This window comes from Camarhynchus parvulus, chromosome 3 (assembly GCF_901933205.1).
Source record: "Camarhynchus parvulus chromosome 3, STF_HiC, whole genome shotgun sequence".
Classification (NCBI taxonomy): Eukaryota; Metazoa; Chordata; class Aves; order Passeriformes; family Thraupidae; genus Camarhynchus; species Camarhynchus parvulus.
In genome coordinates, this window is record NC_044573.1 from 33,205,876 (window position 1) to 33,226,007 (window position 20,132).

At 42.7% G+C, this 20,132-nt stretch overlaps 2 protein-coding genes across 5 annotated transcripts in view; one reads left to right on the forward strand and one right to left on the reverse strand.

Moving 5' to 3' along the window:
* Positions 1 to 6,240: 6,240 nt before the first annotated feature.
* DPY30 (dpy-30 histone methyltransferase complex regulatory subunit) lies at positions 6,241 to 11,892 on the reverse strand. The gene is made up of 5 exons (XM_030945299.1): positions 11,768 to 11,892; positions 11,259 to 11,332; positions 11,127 to 11,174; positions 9,811 to 9,953; positions 6,241 to 6,533 (listed from the first exon to the last, which is right to left on the reverse strand). The coding sequence occupies exons 2-5, from the start codon at positions 11,292 to 11,294 to the stop codon at positions 6,461 to 6,463; spliced, it is 300 nt and encodes a 99-aa protein (XP_030801159.1). The 5' UTR covers positions 11,295 to 11,332; positions 11,768 to 11,892; the 3' UTR covers positions 6,241 to 6,460.
* A 3,112-nt stretch (positions 11,893 to 15,004) lies between these two features.
* SPAST (spastin) overlaps positions 15,005 to 20,132 on the forward strand; it is a 38,809-nt gene continuing 33,681 nt past the window's right edge. For 2 of the 4 annotated variants that reach the window (XM_030944846.1, XM_030944843.1), the window contains exons 1-2: positions 15,005 to 15,490; positions 19,448 to 19,534. In XM_030944846.1, coding sequence (XP_030800706.1) covers positions 15,085 to 15,490; positions 19,448 to 19,534 — 493 coding nt within the window. In that variant the 5' untranslated portion in view covers positions 15,005 to 15,084. The remainder of the gene's footprint in view (positions 15,491 to 19,447; positions 19,535 to 20,132) is intronic. The other 2 variants (XM_030944844.1, XM_030944847.1) reach the window with 1 other exon arrangement.

Genomic DNA, 20,132 nt, shown 5'->3' on the forward strand with positions numbered 1-20,132 from the left:
GAAGCCGCCGCCGCCAACTCCGCGCCGGCGGGTGGGGGGGGCGCGGAGAGAAGGAGGCCGCGGCCGCAGCTGGGTTTGGCCCCACTCGGCTCCCGTGGACTAAGGACCGCGCGGGCGCCGCGCCCCCATTGGGCACCAAAGCAAAAGCCTCACCGTGATTGGCCGCTCGCCCTCCACCGGCCCCGCCCACTCCTTTGACAAGTGTAGCACCGCCCCGCGGGGGAGGGGTAGGGGGTGGGGCCATGTGGGGGAGCCCGCCGCGGATTGGCCGGCGCGTTGCCGTGGTGATGGGTGCCGTGCGCGCTGATTGGCCGGACTATGTCTCCGTGGTGGCGGGGCAGATTCCGGTTGCAGGCCCGGTGAGGGGAGCGGGGCGGGGGGGCCGGGAGACCCCCGGGAGCGCCCCGGTCCCCGCTGCCCGCGCCTCGCACGGCCCTGGGAGCTGCTGGGATGCTCAGGGCTCCAGGCACGGAGCACCGTTTCTCAAAGGCATATTTAGGAACGTGGATTTTGCTGCGCTGGGCCTCCGTGTTTCCGAGCTAGGAGCCTTCCCTACGCCTCCTTGTCCGTGCCGTGACGCCCGCGGCAGCGTGGCACGGAGCGAGGGCCGTGGGAGTGTAGCTATGTGGAAGTCTCCGGTTCTTCTCAGCTTAATATTTCCCCACCCCTTTAATTTTTGTTTTTTTATTATCTGGTGAATGGACCGCTGCCATGGAGACATCAAGCGTGGCTCAAAATAGCTAACGGGGCAGAACTGAAAAGGGGAGAAGGGCCGGTACAAAAGGGGGAAGGGAAAAAGCAATTTGAGCCGCTGACGTGAGAGATGCAACCAGCAGAGAGGAAACCACAACGGAGAGATGAGGGCCTGCGGCCATTAAGGCCTTCAAGGCAGACCGGGCCTTTGTGAGGTGGAGCACGAGTGGGCCCGGCCAGCCAACACGCTCTCCTCCTCCCCCTTTGTCATCTAATCCTTCGAAAAGTCCTCCAGGCGGTTATAAATGCGTGCAAAATACAGAGGTTTGGGGGATTGTTTTGGTTTTGTTTGCTTGGTTTTGCTTTGGTTTTGATATTTTTACAGTAAAACAAAGGAAGTGATGGGACAAAGGCATTATATCAGTGAGGATCCTCCTCTGCATCCATGACACTGCCTTGCCAGTGCAGCTGAGGGGCAGTAAGGACTGGGGTCTCTGATTAATAATATTTCTTATAGGTAGCCATGAGGAAATGGGCCCCGATTATCCTAGCAAATGTCTAATGTTTATCAAGCATTCACTGCTCTACATATCCTTACAGTATTCTACTGTTATTTTACAAACAATGGCTTCAAAAAGGTTAATGCAGATTATTATAACTGCTACCTAGACTGGAAGAAGTACCCTACCTGACTGTTTTAACATAAAACTATATTGGTAGTTGTGATACCCATTTGTACCTCTCAAATTGTTTGTGTAAACTTCTGTAGTAAGACTAGTTTCTGGAGTGATCCTTCAATAAAGTTAACAAATGCAGCAGAAGATAAATTTTACTGCATGGAGTACATGTTGTGATTATATACTTAAAAAATGGGTCACATCAGCATATATTCAAGTTATTTGATACACCATTGTCCCACAGTCCATCACCAACAGCTAGAAGAGGCTACTAGGAGGAACATTTTATTATAATACATAATTTTTAATTATCTGGTATTATTTTCTATCATTTAGAGGAAAAGCTTTCATTTTCTCTAAGCATTTCCTTTCAATTAAAATATAAGAACTTCTGAGTAGTAAAGCAGATGGTTTAGTAAGTAAAAACATTTTACAAGTATTTTCTTCTGGGTATACTTCCTTTATTTGTGGTTTTTTCCTCTTCAGCCTGCCTTTTAAAATTACTTGAATATATTTCTTCCTGTTGCTATATAACAGGCTGGATTCCTTTTCTCCTTATGCTTCTTTTTTAAGCTTCCTTTTCCCTTGCTTTCCTCATTGCCCTTTCTTTCCTTGTGTGTAGTTTTACCTCTCCTAGATTAGGATGAAGTTTTTGCTGGGTGTAACATGAGCACAGCATCCATGCAGATGCAGAGGAACACTACAGCTCAGTGTTAGCAGGTCACAGCAAGCACAGGCTTTCTTTTTGCTAATCCTTAAACTGTGGTATGTGCCACAAGCACTGTGTCAGCTAGGTGGTTCTCTGCCCTTCTCTGTTATCAATGGCACTGTCAGTCCAGAGCCCATGGAAGCTGAAGAATGTCCTCCAGTTTTTGCTTGCTCCTGACAAAGCTTGTCAGCCATAACACTACCAAAGGAACTTCTGCCAGTACCACTGCTAAGGGTGACAGTAGGATATTCATTTGTACCCTATCATAAGTGGTCCTAATACAATTGAGCAGTGTTTAGTGATTTGTGGGTTCCTGTTGGTAACTGTCCTCTCCTGATCATCAGCTCTTCGTGTAAGGGCCAGTGATGTGCTCCCTCAGCACCACCTGTACATGGAAGAGGCAGAAACACAAAAGCACTCAGCTCTTCAAGAACTGTTTGGAAAATGCTTTCAGGCACATGGTGTGAGTCTTGGGTGTCCTGTGCAGGGCCAGGAGTTGGACTTGATCCTTGTGGGTCCCCTTCCACAGGGAAGTGTCCATCCCACCAAGGGCAGTGCTGGGCTTCCTGGTGCTCAGGACACAAAGTAGAGAAATGTTCTAGCCAAAAACTGAGAACCTAGGCTGAACTTTCAGTGGAAATGGGTTAGTTTGGGAGATGCTCCTTCTTCATCTACAATTCTTCCAAGCACTGTTTGTATGGGGAACAGTAACAGGAGCTCTTAACAGTTCTGAGCTGTTATTCCAGTCATTTTTCTCTGATACAATGCACGGACAATCCCCCAGGTTTGCACACCCTTAAAGCACAGACCTCTGCTGCACGTGTGTGTCTGTTGGCAGTTTCTTCCTTACCTGGAAGAAAAGGGTGAAGGCACTGGCAAGTGTCCTTAGCATGCAGGGTTTTCCTTCAGTAACACCCTGTGACCAGCTGGGATGGGAGGTTTTCAGCTGGCCCAGCTTTCATGGTCTGTTGCTTTCTTAGTTTTTGCTCTCATTGTCCTCTTGCACGTGGTTCTTTCCTATGGTGTTTTTCACAATGCCCGCTTCCTGTCCTCTCCCTTCTCAGGAAGTTGTTCACTGTTACTTTAGGTTTTTCTATTTACAAACTGTTGTTCTGCATCTGAGGAACCTGCTGTTCCTACCAGTCCTTCCTTCTGCTGTTAAAAGCAGACACCCCCGCCTCACCCCCAGCTTCACAGTCCTTACAAGGGAAATCTCTCCACTTCCTGTGCAACATAAGAGCATCTGAGATCGTATCAGTGGGTAATTATTCATCTTGTAAATACTTCTCAACCACCCTGCAGTCTTTTATCAATTTAGGCTCCTCTTGGAAAACGGGTCTCTTACACACAATTGCAAAGCAAACTTCTAGAAGAGAGCTAAAAGCACATTTGGAATAGGAATATGACACATTCCTAGTCAGTGCTGCACTAGCACTGATGTAAACTGCCCCATAATTATTCATGGTACATTTACATTTGAAGTCCTTGGATAAAACTGTATTTGAATGGGAACATTGGCAGAAACAGTGCTGATAGACTTTTCATCGTGGTAAAATGCCTCTTTCTATAACAGCTGGCATTCTGTGTTTCTGTGATCTAAGCTATATAGTCACTCTTAAAATGAATCCTGACTATGAAATGGCATAGGGAACACAAGCTAAGTCTTGGCTAAGAATAATTTGTTATGTAATTAGTACAATGATAAGAATATATCAAAACCTCCACTCCATGAAGCGTGGTAGGCATAGGAATTTTTCTCATGTTTCCTTTCCAACCTACAGGTTTCAACTGCTTGTATCTTTCAGAATTTTTCAGATTTTTCATTTGTTTGAAAGCAGGTCTTTTATTTCTAGGAAGTCTGATGGGGAGAGGAAAGTTCCTTTGATCAGACTGCTTTTACAATGGTGACAGTGCCTCAGAAAATAAAACGGATTGCTCAAAGACATGTACTGATTCTGGAGAAAGTCCTTGATAAATCAGAGGAGCAAAAAAAGGAAAAAGGATTTGGCAAGTCAAACTGTAATTTTAGGTGGTAACAGGCTTCAGAATAGAAGGATGTAGAATCCTTTGATCAGAATTGCTTTTAGTGGGAAATCATTTCTTCTGTCATTGTTCCCTTCCAGGTAAACGACAGTGTTCTCAGTAGAAGCAGTTAAAAAGGCACACTTCAAAATACTACATATGACACCTATAATAATTCTTTCACAGTTACTGAATAGTGACTTCTGGATATTGGAGATCTAAAATAGTAATCTTGAAAGGCATGTTGTCAAGTAAACTAGGTATTCCATTTTATTTTCTACTCAATTTTACTGCCATTTGTAGCATATACTCAGTTACCTGGGGTAGTGAACACTAAAAAAATAATTAAAAAAAAAAAGATATAATGGCTTTCAGTAACTTACCAGTGGCCTGTCACACATCTAAAGTTGCCATTTTTAAGTACTTCTTCAAGCTTTTACTCTAAATATATTTGTATTTCAAAATTTAATACAATTTATCTTGAAGCTTTCAGAACTGTTATTTCCTGTGGAAAAACAGTACCACTTTCTAGATTAAATTGGGATAGCATGCATCTGTCAAGTCTCTTCACTGAATTTTCATTGTTTTCTAGTGAAGAATTTAAAACAGGTAAATGCTTTTAAAATTTAGACTTTATCATTACTTTTGTAACTGAGAACTAGATAATACAGGTATTAACTTGCTACTTATTCCTGTTAGAGTATCTTCTATGCAGAAGATGTCAATGGGTGAAGCCCAATTTAACAAGTAAAGGAAAATGGTTGCGTTTATCTTACTGACTTGTCATAACTTCACAGGAATCACTAAAATTTAATTCTTAGAGTGGTAAGTTCACTGCTGCTAGTCACATTACAATTTATTTCTTAGAAGAGGCTGCCCAAAAAAGCTGCCATAGTAAATCTTCTAACACCATCACTGTGTGAACATGGCTTTTTCATTCTCTTGAATTAAATCTCTAGCCTAGATGGGAAAATAATAGCAGATGACATCACATACCAGTGATACCAGCAGCTGAGTGGATGGCACACTGCTGGCAGGGACAGCTTCCCTTGGTACTGGGACTAATGCTTTGAGATTCCAGGTTGATGCAAGAGCTGTGCAGAAAGCCAGACTATTTCAAGTTTTGTGCAGCTGCTTGACAGGTATTACTGTCAGGTAAGAAATCCGATTGTATTCCGAATTCAGGTACAAAAATCTAAGAAAATTGCTCTGTCTGGGGAGGATTAAAAGTTAAACTGCTTCTTTTCGTTTGGTCTTGCACAAATTCTCAACACAGAAGCTGGGGAGCAGCATAGATTCCCTTTGCATTTAACAGTACTTAGAGTCTTGCAAAGTTGTTTCTTATGAAACGTTGGAATACCATTTAAGCAATAAAAATAGCAGTACCAAGTCCTTATGGTGCTTCCTTGTCTTCACTTAAATGTTATTAGTCATTCCAGAAAGTCAAAACACTGTTGTTAAAATCCTTTCAGTATCTTTTTAGTGTCAGTGTTTGATGGAGACTGTGTTCACCACAATGCAGTAGAATTAGTAATCTCCTTCCAAATTTTGGTACATTTTCCAAAAGACAGCTTTTACACTTGATTTGGGGTTTGCAGGATTCCTTCAATTTTTGTTCCCCACTCTTACTGCTCTAATTCAATGTTTCTGTTTTAAGATACTAAGATGTATGTAAAATAGTGAGAACCTTCCTACTAAGACTAACAGCAAGACCTCAGTCCCTGCAAGTTCTTAGACAATTCAACTAAGGGTAGCAGGACAGAGACCTGAATTACAAAACACTTATATGTCACTTCCAAATTCATTCTGTGTTTCAGCTGAATCCAGCACACTGAATCCAGTCCTAGGAGACCACTGACAAATGCTGAACAGCACACCTTATTAATGTACCTATGTGAGGCAGTGGATGCTGTCTCTAGGTGATCTGTTCACCTGCTGGATCTCATTGTTTGTTTTAACTAAACCCATTTCCTGGTGTTCTGAAGCAAGTTCTCTCTACTTAATAAATAAATTTTAATTGTTCTGCATTTGTTTGCTGTCTGTTTAGGCATGTTGCACTGGAGGGTGCTATATAAAACCCAATTAAGTTATATAAACTATTAGCCCTGTGATGGAATTATTCAGACTTTCATCCAGTAGTGGAGTTTCAGTATTTTATTTCCAAAGTCTCTTAATAGCTAGTTTAAAACAAGAGAACAATTAAATGTAAAGTGTTCTTTATTAAATAAACTCAAAAGATAAAGCAAATTGTGCAGTTAAGAAAGACAACAACGTGGCTAAAGGATTTTTACAGCAGAAAACAAATTGCGGCAAATGAACATTTCAGTCTAGCAGCCAAACTGTCCTCATTTTTATGGAGTTAATTTCGGTCCTCAAATTGTGACTTGTTTTTTAAAAGATATGCTGCTAGAAATTCAATGGGATTGGGCGGTCTGCAAAGAAAAAAAGTAAATCAAAAGCAATTATTTGTTATTATATGAAATTAGGTAGCTGAAGGACCAATCACCTTCCCTTAAAAGCAACACAGCTCCTCCCAAACACTTCTAAGCATTGATTTAGGGATGACCAACTACCTAGAGTGACTCTAAATTTCCAGTTTATGAGAAGGTTTTTAAAAAGGAGTCTTAGTCACTGTGGGTTCACTGTTACTAAATTGCTAGAACAGTTACCTACTTACATACCTAATACCACAGTCTGTAAGCATAAATACTGTATGTACATCATTTGATATGACATGCATTTGCCTCTTTCTTTAACTCACGGTATTTAAAGTAAAACTGAATCTCTGCTATTTTTCTTTTTTTTTCAAGTGGTTATTGTGTAGTTTAGTGTATTAAGAGTTGTTTTCATGGTTTCTGGCAACTGAAACACACAACAAATCTTCAAGTTTGAGAAATGCTGTAACTTGCAAGTAGTCAATAATAAACACTTTTGATCACTGGCCTTAGTCTGTAGGTTTTTTAAAAAGAACTCCTCCAGCTATACCATGTGAATCCTGCTAATCTGGATTCTGTCCAACAGAATAAATGACATACTTATTCCACAGCAGGTCAAACCAAAGGTCTGGCAGTGAGCAAATATGCCTATAAAGAGCACAGAAACAACAACAACAACAACAAAAATATGCAGAGATACTTCTCAGGACCATCCTTTTGGCATCCAAGCATGTACCAATTCCTGAGCTAGCACCCTTAATCCGGGGTGGATTCCTCTACAGCTTTGACCAGTTGCCTCTTGAGCACAAATAAAATGTTAATGTCCTCAACTGAAAGCAAAAAATGGCTTAATTATGTGACCTGTGAAGGATCAGCCCTTTGTTCATCATGAATTTGCTACCTGCTTCATTTAATTTGATTAATGTATCAGAAGAGATAATTAACAGTCTATCCCAATCCATCATCTCTGTGCTGTTGTGATTTAACAGGCTCCTAATATGTTTGTCCACAGAAGCCTCTTTTCTAGATATCATCTAGTCAGTCATTCCATATAGAGATAGCATTCCATACTTATGACCATCTTGTCACCCTCACTTTTTCACATTCTGCCAGAATACAGGGGAATTATACATAATATTAAAAATACAAGAACATCACTTTTTAATTTAAATAGTGACATTATGCTTGTTTTTTACCCCTTTAATTTTAGGTTGGTTTTACCCCTTCAATTTCTAAGTCCTACCATTCAGAATTTTTTTTTATTAAAGCAGTGCATTGATGTATATATGTAACAGTTTAACAACACTTTTCCACAAGGGTAATTTTCAGCTCAGAATCTAACATTTTGTCAGTAGTGTTTTTCACTACCCTCTGAGGTCCACAATTTTATGTTTATTTGGATTCAATGTCACTTTCTGTCAGTTTAAATTTTTCATGGCAGTCTTCACAGTTTTATGAAGTTCCTGTGCAATTATTTACAATTAATCAACTTAAAAAACAAACAGAAACTGAAGCACAAAACTCCCTAATCTACTCTGTAAAACTCAGTCTCATTAACAACTTCTGTCAGCCACTCCTTCAAATTGTTCTAAGGGATCTTTTCCGTGATCCTAGTGTTGAACTTGTTTCACCGTGAAAATTCAACATTTACTTCTACCCTCTATCTCATATCTTCCCATCAGTTCCTCATCCATATAAAGGTGTTTCCTTTAATCCCAACAGCAACTAACTCATTTTAAAAGCTGTTAGTAAACAACTATGTGAAAAACTTTTTGGAAATTTAAACAGACTGCATCATCCGCATTCCTCTTTATGTATGCTTGCTGACTCCTTCAATAAACTCCAAGACACTTAAAAGACCTAACAAAAATTGTGCCAAATTCCTCCCAAATATGTCATTTATCCATATGCTTACTCTCCTGGATGGTAATTTCTACTGAATTCCAGGCGTGATCATCAGATGTACTGGGCTGTTCCCTGAACATTTCGATATTCCTTTGAAAAAGAACTTAGCATCCACTAGTTATTTTCCTGTTCAATTTTAAGCAGTAGATTATACAGCAGAGCTGATAGTTCAGCTTTGTCACTCCTTAGGGTTTATTATGCTCAGCTGAACAGACAGTTTGCCCTGGCAGGTTCATACTATTCAGATTTTTACCTCTGTGTTCCCCAACTCCTCCTATCAATGATCCAATTTCCCTTCTGTGATGACCCCCGTAAAGAAGATGGAAAAAAGGCAAGGCAAGGGGAAGGGAAAGAGAAAGGGAAGGGAAAGGAAAGGGAAGGAAAAAGTTTGCCTGTCATACAGGTATTCAGAGTGGAAGGGTGGAGTATTGACCTTGGGCTGTGTTTTACATTTGAGTCTGCAGCAGAACTCCCACAGATGTCAGCTGAAAATCTGCACATCCCTCAGGTGTGCACATGGGTGGACCTTCCTAGGTGCCTAATTTTGCTTAATTAGCTGTCTGTACACTGCAGTTTAAATTCCCAACTCCTTTTGAAGTTCATTCACTGTTGATGGTTTTTCTGACTGTAGGTGCCATGATGCAATTATGGTCATCTGTATCAGCTTTTGATTGTATAATTTCAATTTGAGAGATGGTTACATGCAGTACAATTTGCCACTAGTGAGGATACACCAAGATGCTAGAAATTAGTTTTGTTAAGATGAACAAATGTTTGCTTTTATTGAAGGATACCTGTCTACACTGACTGGTAAAGAGAGCTGGGGCACCTCAACAGCATAATCTTTATTCAGAGGATAAACCATCAGTCTGCTTCTGTAAGAAGCAGACTGTGTTTACAGTGCAGGCTCAGCCACACCCTTTAGAAACTGTCTTAATCTCTGACAAAGATGCATGTCATGCCTGATTTGTCTTTCCTTCTCTTAAATGTCAAGCAGAACTGTTTATAATTCCACACAACAAAAATCTTCAGAACTAGAACATCCTCTTGTCTTGCTTCTCTAAGGTGAATTATGTGATAAAATTAATAACAAAACGTCTCCCATTTTTCCCTCCAAAACTTTCACAGTAGCATACCTTATTGGGAGATCATGAATTCAATAAATAACTCCTGTCATGCCATGTGTCCCTAAGTGAGGAACCCACCCTGCATGGGCAATCACAGCAATTCAGGGGTTTATAAACCTGTTATAATGAGGACCTCACAAAGAGCAAAACCATATTTGGTGTGGGAAGCCTGAAAGGTGCGGCACTGCCCGAGTTTGAGACCTGCATTTCCTAGGAGCAGAAGGAACACAAAAGCATCTTACCTCTCTTTTGCAAGAACAGCAAGTCCCTGTAGCAAGATAGGTACAACTGTCTGATCCAAGTAGGCACGTGTGGGTAATGACTGAAGATCCACCTTCTGCTTTGATGTTTTCTCAGCATTTAGTTTCTCATTTTCTACTATCCTCTGAAGTAAAAAAAAAAACCCAAAAAAACCCCAAAACAAACCATGAATGAACATTGGTAATAGCAGCCACATCTACTTTGAAGTGTGTGTGCAAAGTACCCATCTCTGCAATTCAATGGCAATAATTTCTTTACATCTTTTAAGAATATTTAAGTGCATACTTTTCCTTGCACAAAAATCTAATCCAGAGGAACCTTTTGTTAAATTCCTGTGTTTCGGGGAAACAATGTTAAGAAGTTGCAAGTTTTCTACAAGAGGAGACATCCAATCCCAGTAATTTTTATTTCTGCTTTTTTTTTTAATTTCAGTTCAAGTTCACTGATTTGAACTCTACACCACTAAGACAGGAATGACTACCAACAAGAGTCTCAGTTAGATGGTTCTAACACAAAATGGTAAAAGCACAAGGAATTCAGGGGAAGCCTGACAAAGGGGACTCAGCTAAAGTCAAGTACTTAGTGATTGTGCTCTGTGCAAGTATAGATGGACACTTTAAAGAAAACATATGCAAAATGCTTCTAGGTACTTTTTAATCAAAAAGTGCTGCATCACCTTACACCACTAACTGTAGTTGAAAAGTGATACCCTCCCACTGCCAGTAAACCAAATGTATTCAGTGCAATGTACATGAATCTACTGGCATGGGACCAGTGTGTTATGGTTCTGTAGGAACCATGGAAGCTGAGGCATGGACACAAGCAGTTATCAGAGATGAGTCTCAGAAGATGTTTCAAAATAGCTTCTGCAAAAGCTGAGCACAGAGCAGGAACTTACAATAAAGGGAGACTGAAGGCTTTTCTTTAACAAGAAGAATAAATAAATGCCATAGAGTTAGGAAGTGATTCTCCCAGTCTACTCAGCATAGGTTGAGCCTAATGTGGGTGGCTTTTTTTCTGCCATAATATATATCTCTCACAGATAGCAACAGAACAGATAATAATCATAAGATACTTAAAAAAAACCCTCAACTCATTAAAAGGCTCATTATCTACTTCAGTATTATTTAGAACAATGAAAGTAGCACAACAGAGAATATATTTACAGCTATTTCCACCAGGGACAGGTATTGCTTAGTTCCATTGAAGATATTACATTTTCTGAAGTTCAAATCAGGAGTCAACTTCTTTCCCCTAATCCCAAAAGTGACTTCTACTGCAACAAAATCTTTGTTACCTCTACATTTTCAGTGAGGCCGTATTCGGAATGAGGATTTTCAGGAACCTGTAAAATAACACATGGTTAGCAAAGCTAAAATTCTCCTTCGACTCATGTAACATAATGCACATAAACCATTTCTTGTAATACCTGTGGCTGTCCCTCCATAATCTGTTCTCCCTCCATGATTCAAAAAGTGAAATTTGATGGACGTCCAAGAAGATCTAGGAAAGCAACAAAAAAACTGGTCAGTAGGCTGAGATGAAGCCCATGTGAGCTAAGTGATATTGCATCACTTGGTTACTAATGGTTACCAAGGCACAATTACTAGAAAGCACAGGGAGTTGCTCCGTGCTCCCCCCCCGCCAAACTTGAACTGGTTTCTCCCGCACGCAGAACCGACAAGTGCCTTTAAGTTTCGCGTTACGTCCGCTGAAGAGAGCAGTACTGGGATTAGAAAGCACAGCACTCATCCCCCCGGGACGCCGGAGACCACCATTTCCCTCCTTCCCTCCGTCCGTCCATCCCTCCCGTGCCCGCCACAGAGCCCCGAGAGCCCCCGCGAGGCAGGGCCGGGCTGGGGCCGCGCCTCAACCGCGGCCACGTGCGGGCCCCGGGCACCCCGCGGGGGAGAGGCGGCCCCGCCGCAGCGCTCTCACCGCCGGTCGGTCCGGGGCGAGCGGGACGCCGGGATCGGCGGGACACCGGGAGCCGCTCCTCAGCAACCGCGGCCGCCGTCGCGGAGTGTTTTGACGTCAGTGAAGCGGTCGCGCGGCCGGCCCCCGGCGCAGTGCGCCTGCGCGGGCCCCACCCGGCCGCGGGGCGGGGCCGGGAGCAGGTTCGGTGTGCGCTCTTCTGCGGGCGAGTTTTGTCTCCTGCCGGGATAAAACTCGCGGGATGTGTTCGCTTCTAAATCAGCCCGGGGTTTTGGGTACAGAAATAGGCTCGTAAATCAATGCGGCTTGGTGTCTGAGGAGGTCACGGTGGTGTTCACGGAAAATAACGTTCCGAAGCTGATTTGGGTCTGAAAGTGGGGTTTTGTTAGTGAAATAACTTAGTGTTAACACTGCTTGAAGTTTCTGGAAGTTCTTTGGTATTACAAAACCTGTTAAAACTTTATACAAGTAAATAAGAGATTTTTTTAAAGATTTTTTACATATACGAAAAGACAATTCTCTCATAAGTGGGCTGGAACATACTTGATGTGAAAAATGCGAGTTTTATGATTGGCTTTTCACAAATATTAATATTATATGTCTTATGTTAGAAAGTTATGCTGTATAATTTTCTTAAGTAGTGTGTTAAATATAGTTTTAGGTTATTGCATAATGTTAACATAGAAACTATGCTACATAAGATACTTTTTTTAAAGAAAGGACTCACACCAAAATAGCAGCCACAGGACACCTAAACCTTTCAGAGAAAGAGAATTTATTGCTCCATTATCAGAAGAAATTAACTTCTTCCCACCTCGCTGAGTGCTGAAGATGCCATCAGGATTAAGAAGAAGAAGTTGACGATGACCAGACAGAATCCTTTGCTTGAATGGAATTTATGCATCATGTATGAGGTGTATGAATATGGAACAGGCTATTTTTTTTAAGGGTTAATCCTCTGTTAACGTGTGTCCTTTTTCAGGCTTATGTTGCCCAGAAAGAGGTACCGGGACGTCCATAACGCTTTGTTTCTATTGTCTCATATTTTCCTAATCCAAATTGTCCAAATTATTATTACTCTAATTATATTACTATTTTTATAACCATTTTATTACTATTAAACTTTTAAAATTTTAAAAAACAAGTGATTGGTGTTTTTCACTTGATAATTCTTTCATAATAGAAGTACATTATCATTCTTACAAGACACAGAAAAATACTTGATGTACATTGCTGCATTCTTTTTCAGCACTAGTAGTTTCACTGTCTGTCTAATAATGGTCTAGGACATGAATAGTTGCTAAATGTTTGTATGTTATCTTATATGTGATAACATTCTGTATCTTATACAGTAAGAAAACTGTATACTGTGTACTGTTCTGTCATTGAAAGACAGAAACCACTGAAAAAAAGACATTAAAACCACTCCACTCTGTCATTTAAGAAAATAAATGCACATTACCAGGGGCAACTGGAAGTAATGTTATGAGGCATAAACAAACAAGAAAAAAACCCCAGTAGTTTTATAGTAATTTTGGAGGAATTAAGAAAATACTGCAGACAGTAGTGATTTTAGTTTGGCATATCCTTTTAATTAACATGCCCAACCAACTGCCCTTTCTTGCTATAAGCTGAGGGAAACTTGCTTGTGCACTGAATTATCTGTCTGCAATTTTGGGACTGTCTCAGCTCCTGTGTGCTGTCACTGTAGGACACGAAACAACACGAAGCGCTCACACTGTTCTCAAGGTGAAAAAAGGGAAGTTTATTTTCTGACTTCAACATTTATAGATTTCCAAAAGTGACAGTGGATTGGAGAGTGAAAGTGCTACCTCACCAATGACACTGGACAAAGCAAGAGTCTATCAAATTTCTCCTCTTCCATAAAAGAATGCAAAACAATAAGTTATTTACAAATCAGGGTGACAGTGTGCAGTTCAGGGGTGCAGCAGAGATGATCTGTCAATCTAGTATCACTCAGTATTTTATCTGCGGAACAGAGAGTGCGTGGCAAAGCAAAACAATGAAAAAGATCAGACAATGGACAACGCACCCTCAAAGGTGGGAAGGTGGAAGCAGAGAGGGAGGCATTCGCTAAAGTGGTGAATATAGTGGCAGGCACAGAAGTGCTGGTGTATGGATGCCTGCCTCCCCTAGGCTGCTAGACCAAAGGTACCAAAGCATTTTTAAGGTTTGCAATAACCAAAGGAGTAGGGAGCTGGATGATCTCTCTTATTGGTGAAACACAAATAAATATTGTGGCTGGGCAAATAATTGACAAGGGCTTCGACAACTGCATGTTCACTTTTGGTAAGGAGAGTGGAGTAAAGATTTTTTTCTTCTTCTTCCAGAGCGATGTATCTATAATGTATAGTGAATTCCATTAGCTCCCTGCATGGGAGGAGACAGCGAGACAGCCTGTCATTGCCATTACAGAGCTGCGGAGCAGACAAAGCACCGCAGCACACTCCTGGGGGCAGCTCCAGTCGGGGACTGGCTGCTCCACGCCTCTCCGTGCGAGGGAATTCCCCGGGCTCTGCCTGTGTGCCACCAGCGACGACTCCAGGCGGGAGCGGCGCCAGGAACCCGCGCTGCACTGTGCCTGCGGGCGGCTGACAATCCCGGTCCGAATAACTAATTCTGGTAAATTATTCATCGCCCGACCGCTCGGTGCGCCTCATGGGCCGGCACGGAGCGGCCTCGGCCGGGGCTGGTGCTGCTGCTGTCGGGCGGCGCTCCCTGCAAGTCCCCGAAAGGAGGCTGCGGCCAGCTGGGAGGCGGCCTCTTCTCCGGGCAACCAGCGAAAGGACAAGGGGACATTTCCCCAGGCTGTGCCAGCGGTGGTCCAGGCTGGACACTAGGAGGAGTTTCTTCACAGAAAGGGTTGTTTAACAAGGGAATGGAGTGCCCGAGGAGGTGGTACAATCACCGTCCCTGATCATGTTCAAGACCCGTCCGGACGCGGTCCTTAGTGCTACGGTCCAGTTTCACATCGGTCAAAGGTTACACTCGGTGATCTCACAGGCCTTTTCCGACCACATTTACTCTGTCATTCTGTGCTTTCCAGGCCCAGCACGGAGCGCCTCCAAGAGCCCTCCCCTCGGGCCGAAGGAGCGGGGCAGGCCGAGCGCTGCAGGAGCTATACCCCCGTCTCCCAGGGTGGCAGGGGCGGTGCCACCTCTCCCCGCCCCGGCCGGGACCGCCCGCATCCCGCCCTCCGTCCCTCCCCCTGGGCCGGCCGAAAGGGGCGTCGCCGCCGCCGCCATCGCCATGGCCGGTTGTTGTCAGTCCCTGGCAGCGGGTTATGGCGACGGCGGTGAATGAATTCTCCGGGCGGCCGAGGGAAGAAGAAGGGCTCAGCCGGCTCCAGTTCCGCGCCTCCGACCGCCGGCGCCTCTCCCTCCTCGCCGCCCGGGCCGGCGCCCCCCGTGCCGCCGGCGGGGGCGGCGGCGGCGGCGTCCCCGCACAAGCGGAACCTGTACTACTTCTCGTACCCGCTCTTCGCCGCCTTCGCCCTGCTCCGCTTCGTCGCCTTCCAGCTCGGGCTGCTGTTCGCCTGGCTCTGCGAGCGCCTCTCCCGCGGCGCCCTCATGGCCGCCAAGGGCAGCAGGGCCGGGGCCGGCGAGGCGCCCGAGCCCGGCGGGGCGCCCGAGACGGTGCGGGCGTGCCACAAGCGGGCCTTCGAGTGCATCTCCATGGCTCTGCGCATCGACGAGGACGAGACAGGTAGGGAGGGAGCGCCCGCGGCCGCCCCGGGGTGCGGGGGGAGGCCGGCAAGGCCCTGGGCCGTGGAACCGCTTTAAGCTGAGAGCGAACAAAACCTGCTCGTGGGAGAAATACGGGGGGTGAGCCGAGCTGTGTGCGGGGGGCTGCGGACACTGTGTGCGGGGGTGAGCCGGGCTGTGCCCGTGGGTGAGCTGGGCCGTGCCCGCATGCGGTGGCGGTGCTTTGGTCCCCGGCCGGGTCCGTCTCTGCCGCAGCCCGCGGGTGCGGGTCGGATCACAAAGCTGCGGCCCGGGCTCGTTCCCCTCGCAAGACAAGTGCTTGTATTTCTTCCCAGAAACTTAATTTTTGCCGCGGGGGTCTAGGTAAGGCGGTTATAAATTGCGGGCGGGTGTGTGACTGTAACTAGCCTTCACCAAGCCAGCTGGACAACAAAAGCAGCAAGGACAACAATAAGGGTGCATCCTACAGTGCACTGCCTGACAAATGATGTGAGTGCTCAGGCGAGGCTGCAGGTTACTTGGCCCTCTCAAAATGCCCATTTGGAGTGGTGTGACTTCTAAGGAAATAAATACATACGTTAAGTATTTTGGCAGTTTCTTAAAACGTGTTTTTCTTAAACTGTTTGACATGCATACTCTTAGAAAACCTAAAAACCTACCACTGTGTGATAAGACCTTAAGGAGAGCGTTTAGGGTTCAATGAAATAAAATAGAGGAGTGAGGATTTTTTACAAAATATTTGATACTGAATTAAATTTAATAATTTATTCTAAATGCAGCAGCATGATTGTGTCAGCATGCAAAAGGTAGGCTTTGGAGGCATGCTGTGCTGATGTTTAAAATTCTCTGGAGAAGTCAGAATGCTTTATTCTAAACTTTCAGTTCTGCTTTAATGAAACTGCTATCCTAGAGGAGGAGATTAAGCATACAGGAGTAGGCCTTCAACAGAAGCTGCATGCTGACAGCACCATAAAAGCATGGGATGTGTCCTCCTTTGCGTTGACAGTTTGGGAGTGGCAGTGGTGTGCTCTGGGAGAGAAAAAAAGCCTGCACCATGTGCAGCAGGGTTAGTTCAGCACAGATGTACAGCGAGGGAGCACTGAGGGTCACAGGAACAAAGCATGAAAGAAGGTGAGGTAGCTGAAGGCTTCGGTTTTGTTGATGATTGCTCTGTGAGTAGCAAAGTCTTACCTTATCAGGCACCTGTTCCACTGCTGTGACCTCTAACTGTTGGTGGTTTGGAGGGTAAGCCCTTAAATATGAACTTTAATAATGGACTTGCTCTGTAGGTATCTTTAGGGTGATGATACATTAATTAGCTGCACAGGCCATATATTTAGTAAGATGGTCTTTGCTGCTAATTTGAGTAGTTACACAACTGTTACAGCCCTGCAACTGCAATATACATTCCACTAAGAAAGAACTCCCTTTAATACATAGATTTGTTATTTGCTTATCTGATTTTACCAGAGTATTTTGAAAATTTTTTGATCTGTAAACAAGCTTTTTACATCTTTAAAGAGAAAACTGTATGTTAGACATAGTATGTGAAATGGTTGGAATTTCTGAATTGTCTAATAGCCTGTTAGTTGTGTGGCATTTTTGCTGTTGTGGGAGCTCTGCATACTTCAGTCATTTTGTTAGCACTTCTGGTAAATTTTTTATGTTTCTGAATTAGTGGGGCAGTTATTCTTGTTTTGGTATTTTCACAATTATACTTATTATCTTTTCCTAAGAAGGCACATGTGGTGTGTTGACCCCTGCAAGCAGTTAAGTAAGCATCCACACAGCTGCTTGTTTACTCTTCTCAGTGGGACAGGGAAGAGCATAGGAGGAGCAAAAGTGAGGGGAAAAAAAAAGGTGAGAAATCTGTCCAAGCAATGATTGCCTTGGAAGACAGCCCCCATTCAGTTATTCATCTACCCAGGTTTTTATTGATGAGCACTATATTGTATGATGCAGAATATTCCAATGGCCAGTTTGGGTCAGTCATCTTGCTAGTCCTCTCCCAGCTTCCTGTGCACCCCTCAGCCTACTCACTGGGGATCTAGATGGGAAAAAGAAAACCTTGAGGTTTTGCTGTTCAGCAATACCCAAAACATTTCTGTGTTATCAACTGTTTTAGTCACAAATCCAAAACACAGTGCCATTGGGGCTGTTTGAGGAAAATGAGCTCCATTCTGCCAGAGCCAATATAGCAAGTCAGCAGCTTCCAAGGACTGTGACATTTATTTTATTTTTAATGTCATAATCACTGAGAACTAGTCAACCATTCTGTGTGGAGTTGGAGCACAACCTTTGCAAACAGCTTGGTGTGGTATTGTGCTTTGGAAACTTTCTCCAGTTAAAAGTTGGAAGTGAAATTTTAATGATGACCTTGGCATGTTTGCAGTTGCCCCTAAGAATAACAAAGCCATTCAGGCTTTGTTAGCAGAGGTGGCTGGAATCGTCTCAAATCAGATTTTTATTTAGCTATAATCAGTATTAGATTTATGATTTACACTGCAGTTGAAACTGTTTCTGTGGGTGGTGGAGAGAAGAAGCTTAAAAAAAAAGTCTAAAGAGAGGATTGAAGTCACTCACCTTGGGTGATTTAATTTATCTAGCTTTGTCCTCAACAGTCAGGCTATATGAAGCTGGTGAAGAAAGGGCAGTAATGATTTAACTCCCAAAGTGTGTTCATGACTATAGGCAGGTGGTCTGTGGTTTGTGGTGGTAAGAAGAACAAAGCATGAAATCACCTGCACATGGGAACTTGCCAAATGTTATTATTAAGGGATTTTTTTTTAGTCTGAAGAGGAGCAAGAGAAAACCCTGAGAAGTATTCTAGAAATGCATTGAAATATTTTTACTAACACTGAAATTTGCTAGAAAATAGGTTTGATACTGAAGTTTTCAAAAGATTCAAAATATTTGAGTGTAGAAGCACACAACCACTGGTACCTGACACTTAGGAATAGTATTGTGAAAGATTGTCATCCGAAAATAGGGTAATCATATCTGAAGTTTCATTGTAGGCATTTTTAGTTTTTCCTACCATTAGTAGCTTGTTAATGCTGATCAGGTTTTATGTTCTAGTACCTAATTTGTTATATTCCTCTGTGGAAATGCATGCTTAGTGTGACATAATTATGTTGCAAAATTATTTTTCAATATGCAGGCATATTAATTTTTAATGCAGAGTATTTATGGAAAGAGAGCAACATGAAGTAGATATTAATAGGTCTTCAGTGGTTGACTTGCAGTCATGGTGTCACATGGCTTAGGTCAGGCACAGGCATGTTCAAGGCTGTGTTTGCTGTAATATCCACTCAAGCCATGTTTGGTACAGAGGTGAGCTCTCACTCTGCTTGTGTTCTGCTTCATGTGGAACTTGACACACATCTGTAATACAGCAGTTTCGTAATAGCATGAACAAAGAAATGCCCTCATAACAAATGAGCTGCACTGCGTAAAAGGTAACCAGAGAAGTGTCTCTCATCTCTCTCATGTAGTGTCTTAGACTTGTTGCTTTTCTTCTTGAGTTTCTGTGCTTCTAGTGTTATTTTGGGTATTATTAGTGTTATTATTGAAGATCAAGAGGCACATCTCTAGTTGATGTTCCAGAAGTAAAAACTGTTAATTTCACCATTTATGTTGGGAAGGAATATGTGTAGCTGAGCTTTTTTTTTTTTTTTGGGGGGGAGAATGGATTTATTTCTTTAAGGCAGATGAAGAATTATTCTTGAAACAGGCAAAAGTGATTTGAGGCTGGTGTAGTACCTGTTCTTAATAGAAAAGCTTATTTGATATTTAAATAGATATAAAGTTGACAGTGTCCCTTTAAGACTTCCTTTTAATCACAGGATTTTGTTCAAGTATCTCTTCCTCTCTCTTACTTGTTTTATGCAGCATTATATAGAACCATTCTTAAGCTTTAATTCATTCAAGAAAATAATGGGCTCACTTCCTTTTTAAGCAGGACAAAAGGAACAAGCTGTTGAATGGTATAAGAAAGGAATTGAAGAACTGGAAAAAGGAATAGCTGTCTTAGTAATTGGTCAAGGTAAGCCAGTTTTGAGTTTTGTGGAACTGATTTTGGTTTATGGCTTCTTTAAAGTGAGAAATCAATATTACTAAATATGGTAGGGGCTAGGAGCAGCCTGCTGTATGAATTATTTCATAAGGATCTTTCTTATTCCTGTTTTTAGCTGTAGGTGAACACTGGTCCTTTTCTCTGTTCCACCTTAATATTCTGGTCTATATCACATGCAAATCTTGCTCCAAATATTTTCAGACTCTGCAAAATCATAAGGAGTTCATGAACACTGTTAAGTAAAACATGTGATTTCTTATATAATGGGAGTGCCAAAATACTGGGTTTTGATTTGATTTGCTGAAGTTGACAGTTCATGTTCTCACTTATGCAGAATTTTTTATTCCCTTCAGTATAATCTAAAAAGAAACCCCCAATTTGGAATGGCCTGGCATTGTGTTTCTGAATAACTTCGGCAAAAATAACTGAGTATTTCCAACAAAGGAAGGAAGCCATCTCTCTATTTGGAAACATTTTAACCTTTAGTGTAGAAGCAATTATGTACCATAGAAATACAGGTGTAGTAAAGGACTGGCTGAAAATTTCTGTCCTCAAAATAATACTGTAA

Excerpts from the sequence above, each read along its gene's own strand:
- DPY30 (XM_030945299.1), bottom strand. The coding sequence starts at position 11,294 with ATGGAGGGAGAACAGATTATGGAGGGACAGCCACAG. Across the intron at positions 11,175-11,258 it reads TTATGGAGGGACAGCCACAG|GTTCCTGAAAATCCTCATTC; the intron begins GTATTACAAGAA and ends GTTATTTTACAG. Across the intron at positions 9,954-11,126 it reads GCCTCACTGAAAATGTAGAG|AGGATAGTAGAAAATGAGAA; the intron begins GTAACAAAGATT and ends TTTTTACTTCAG.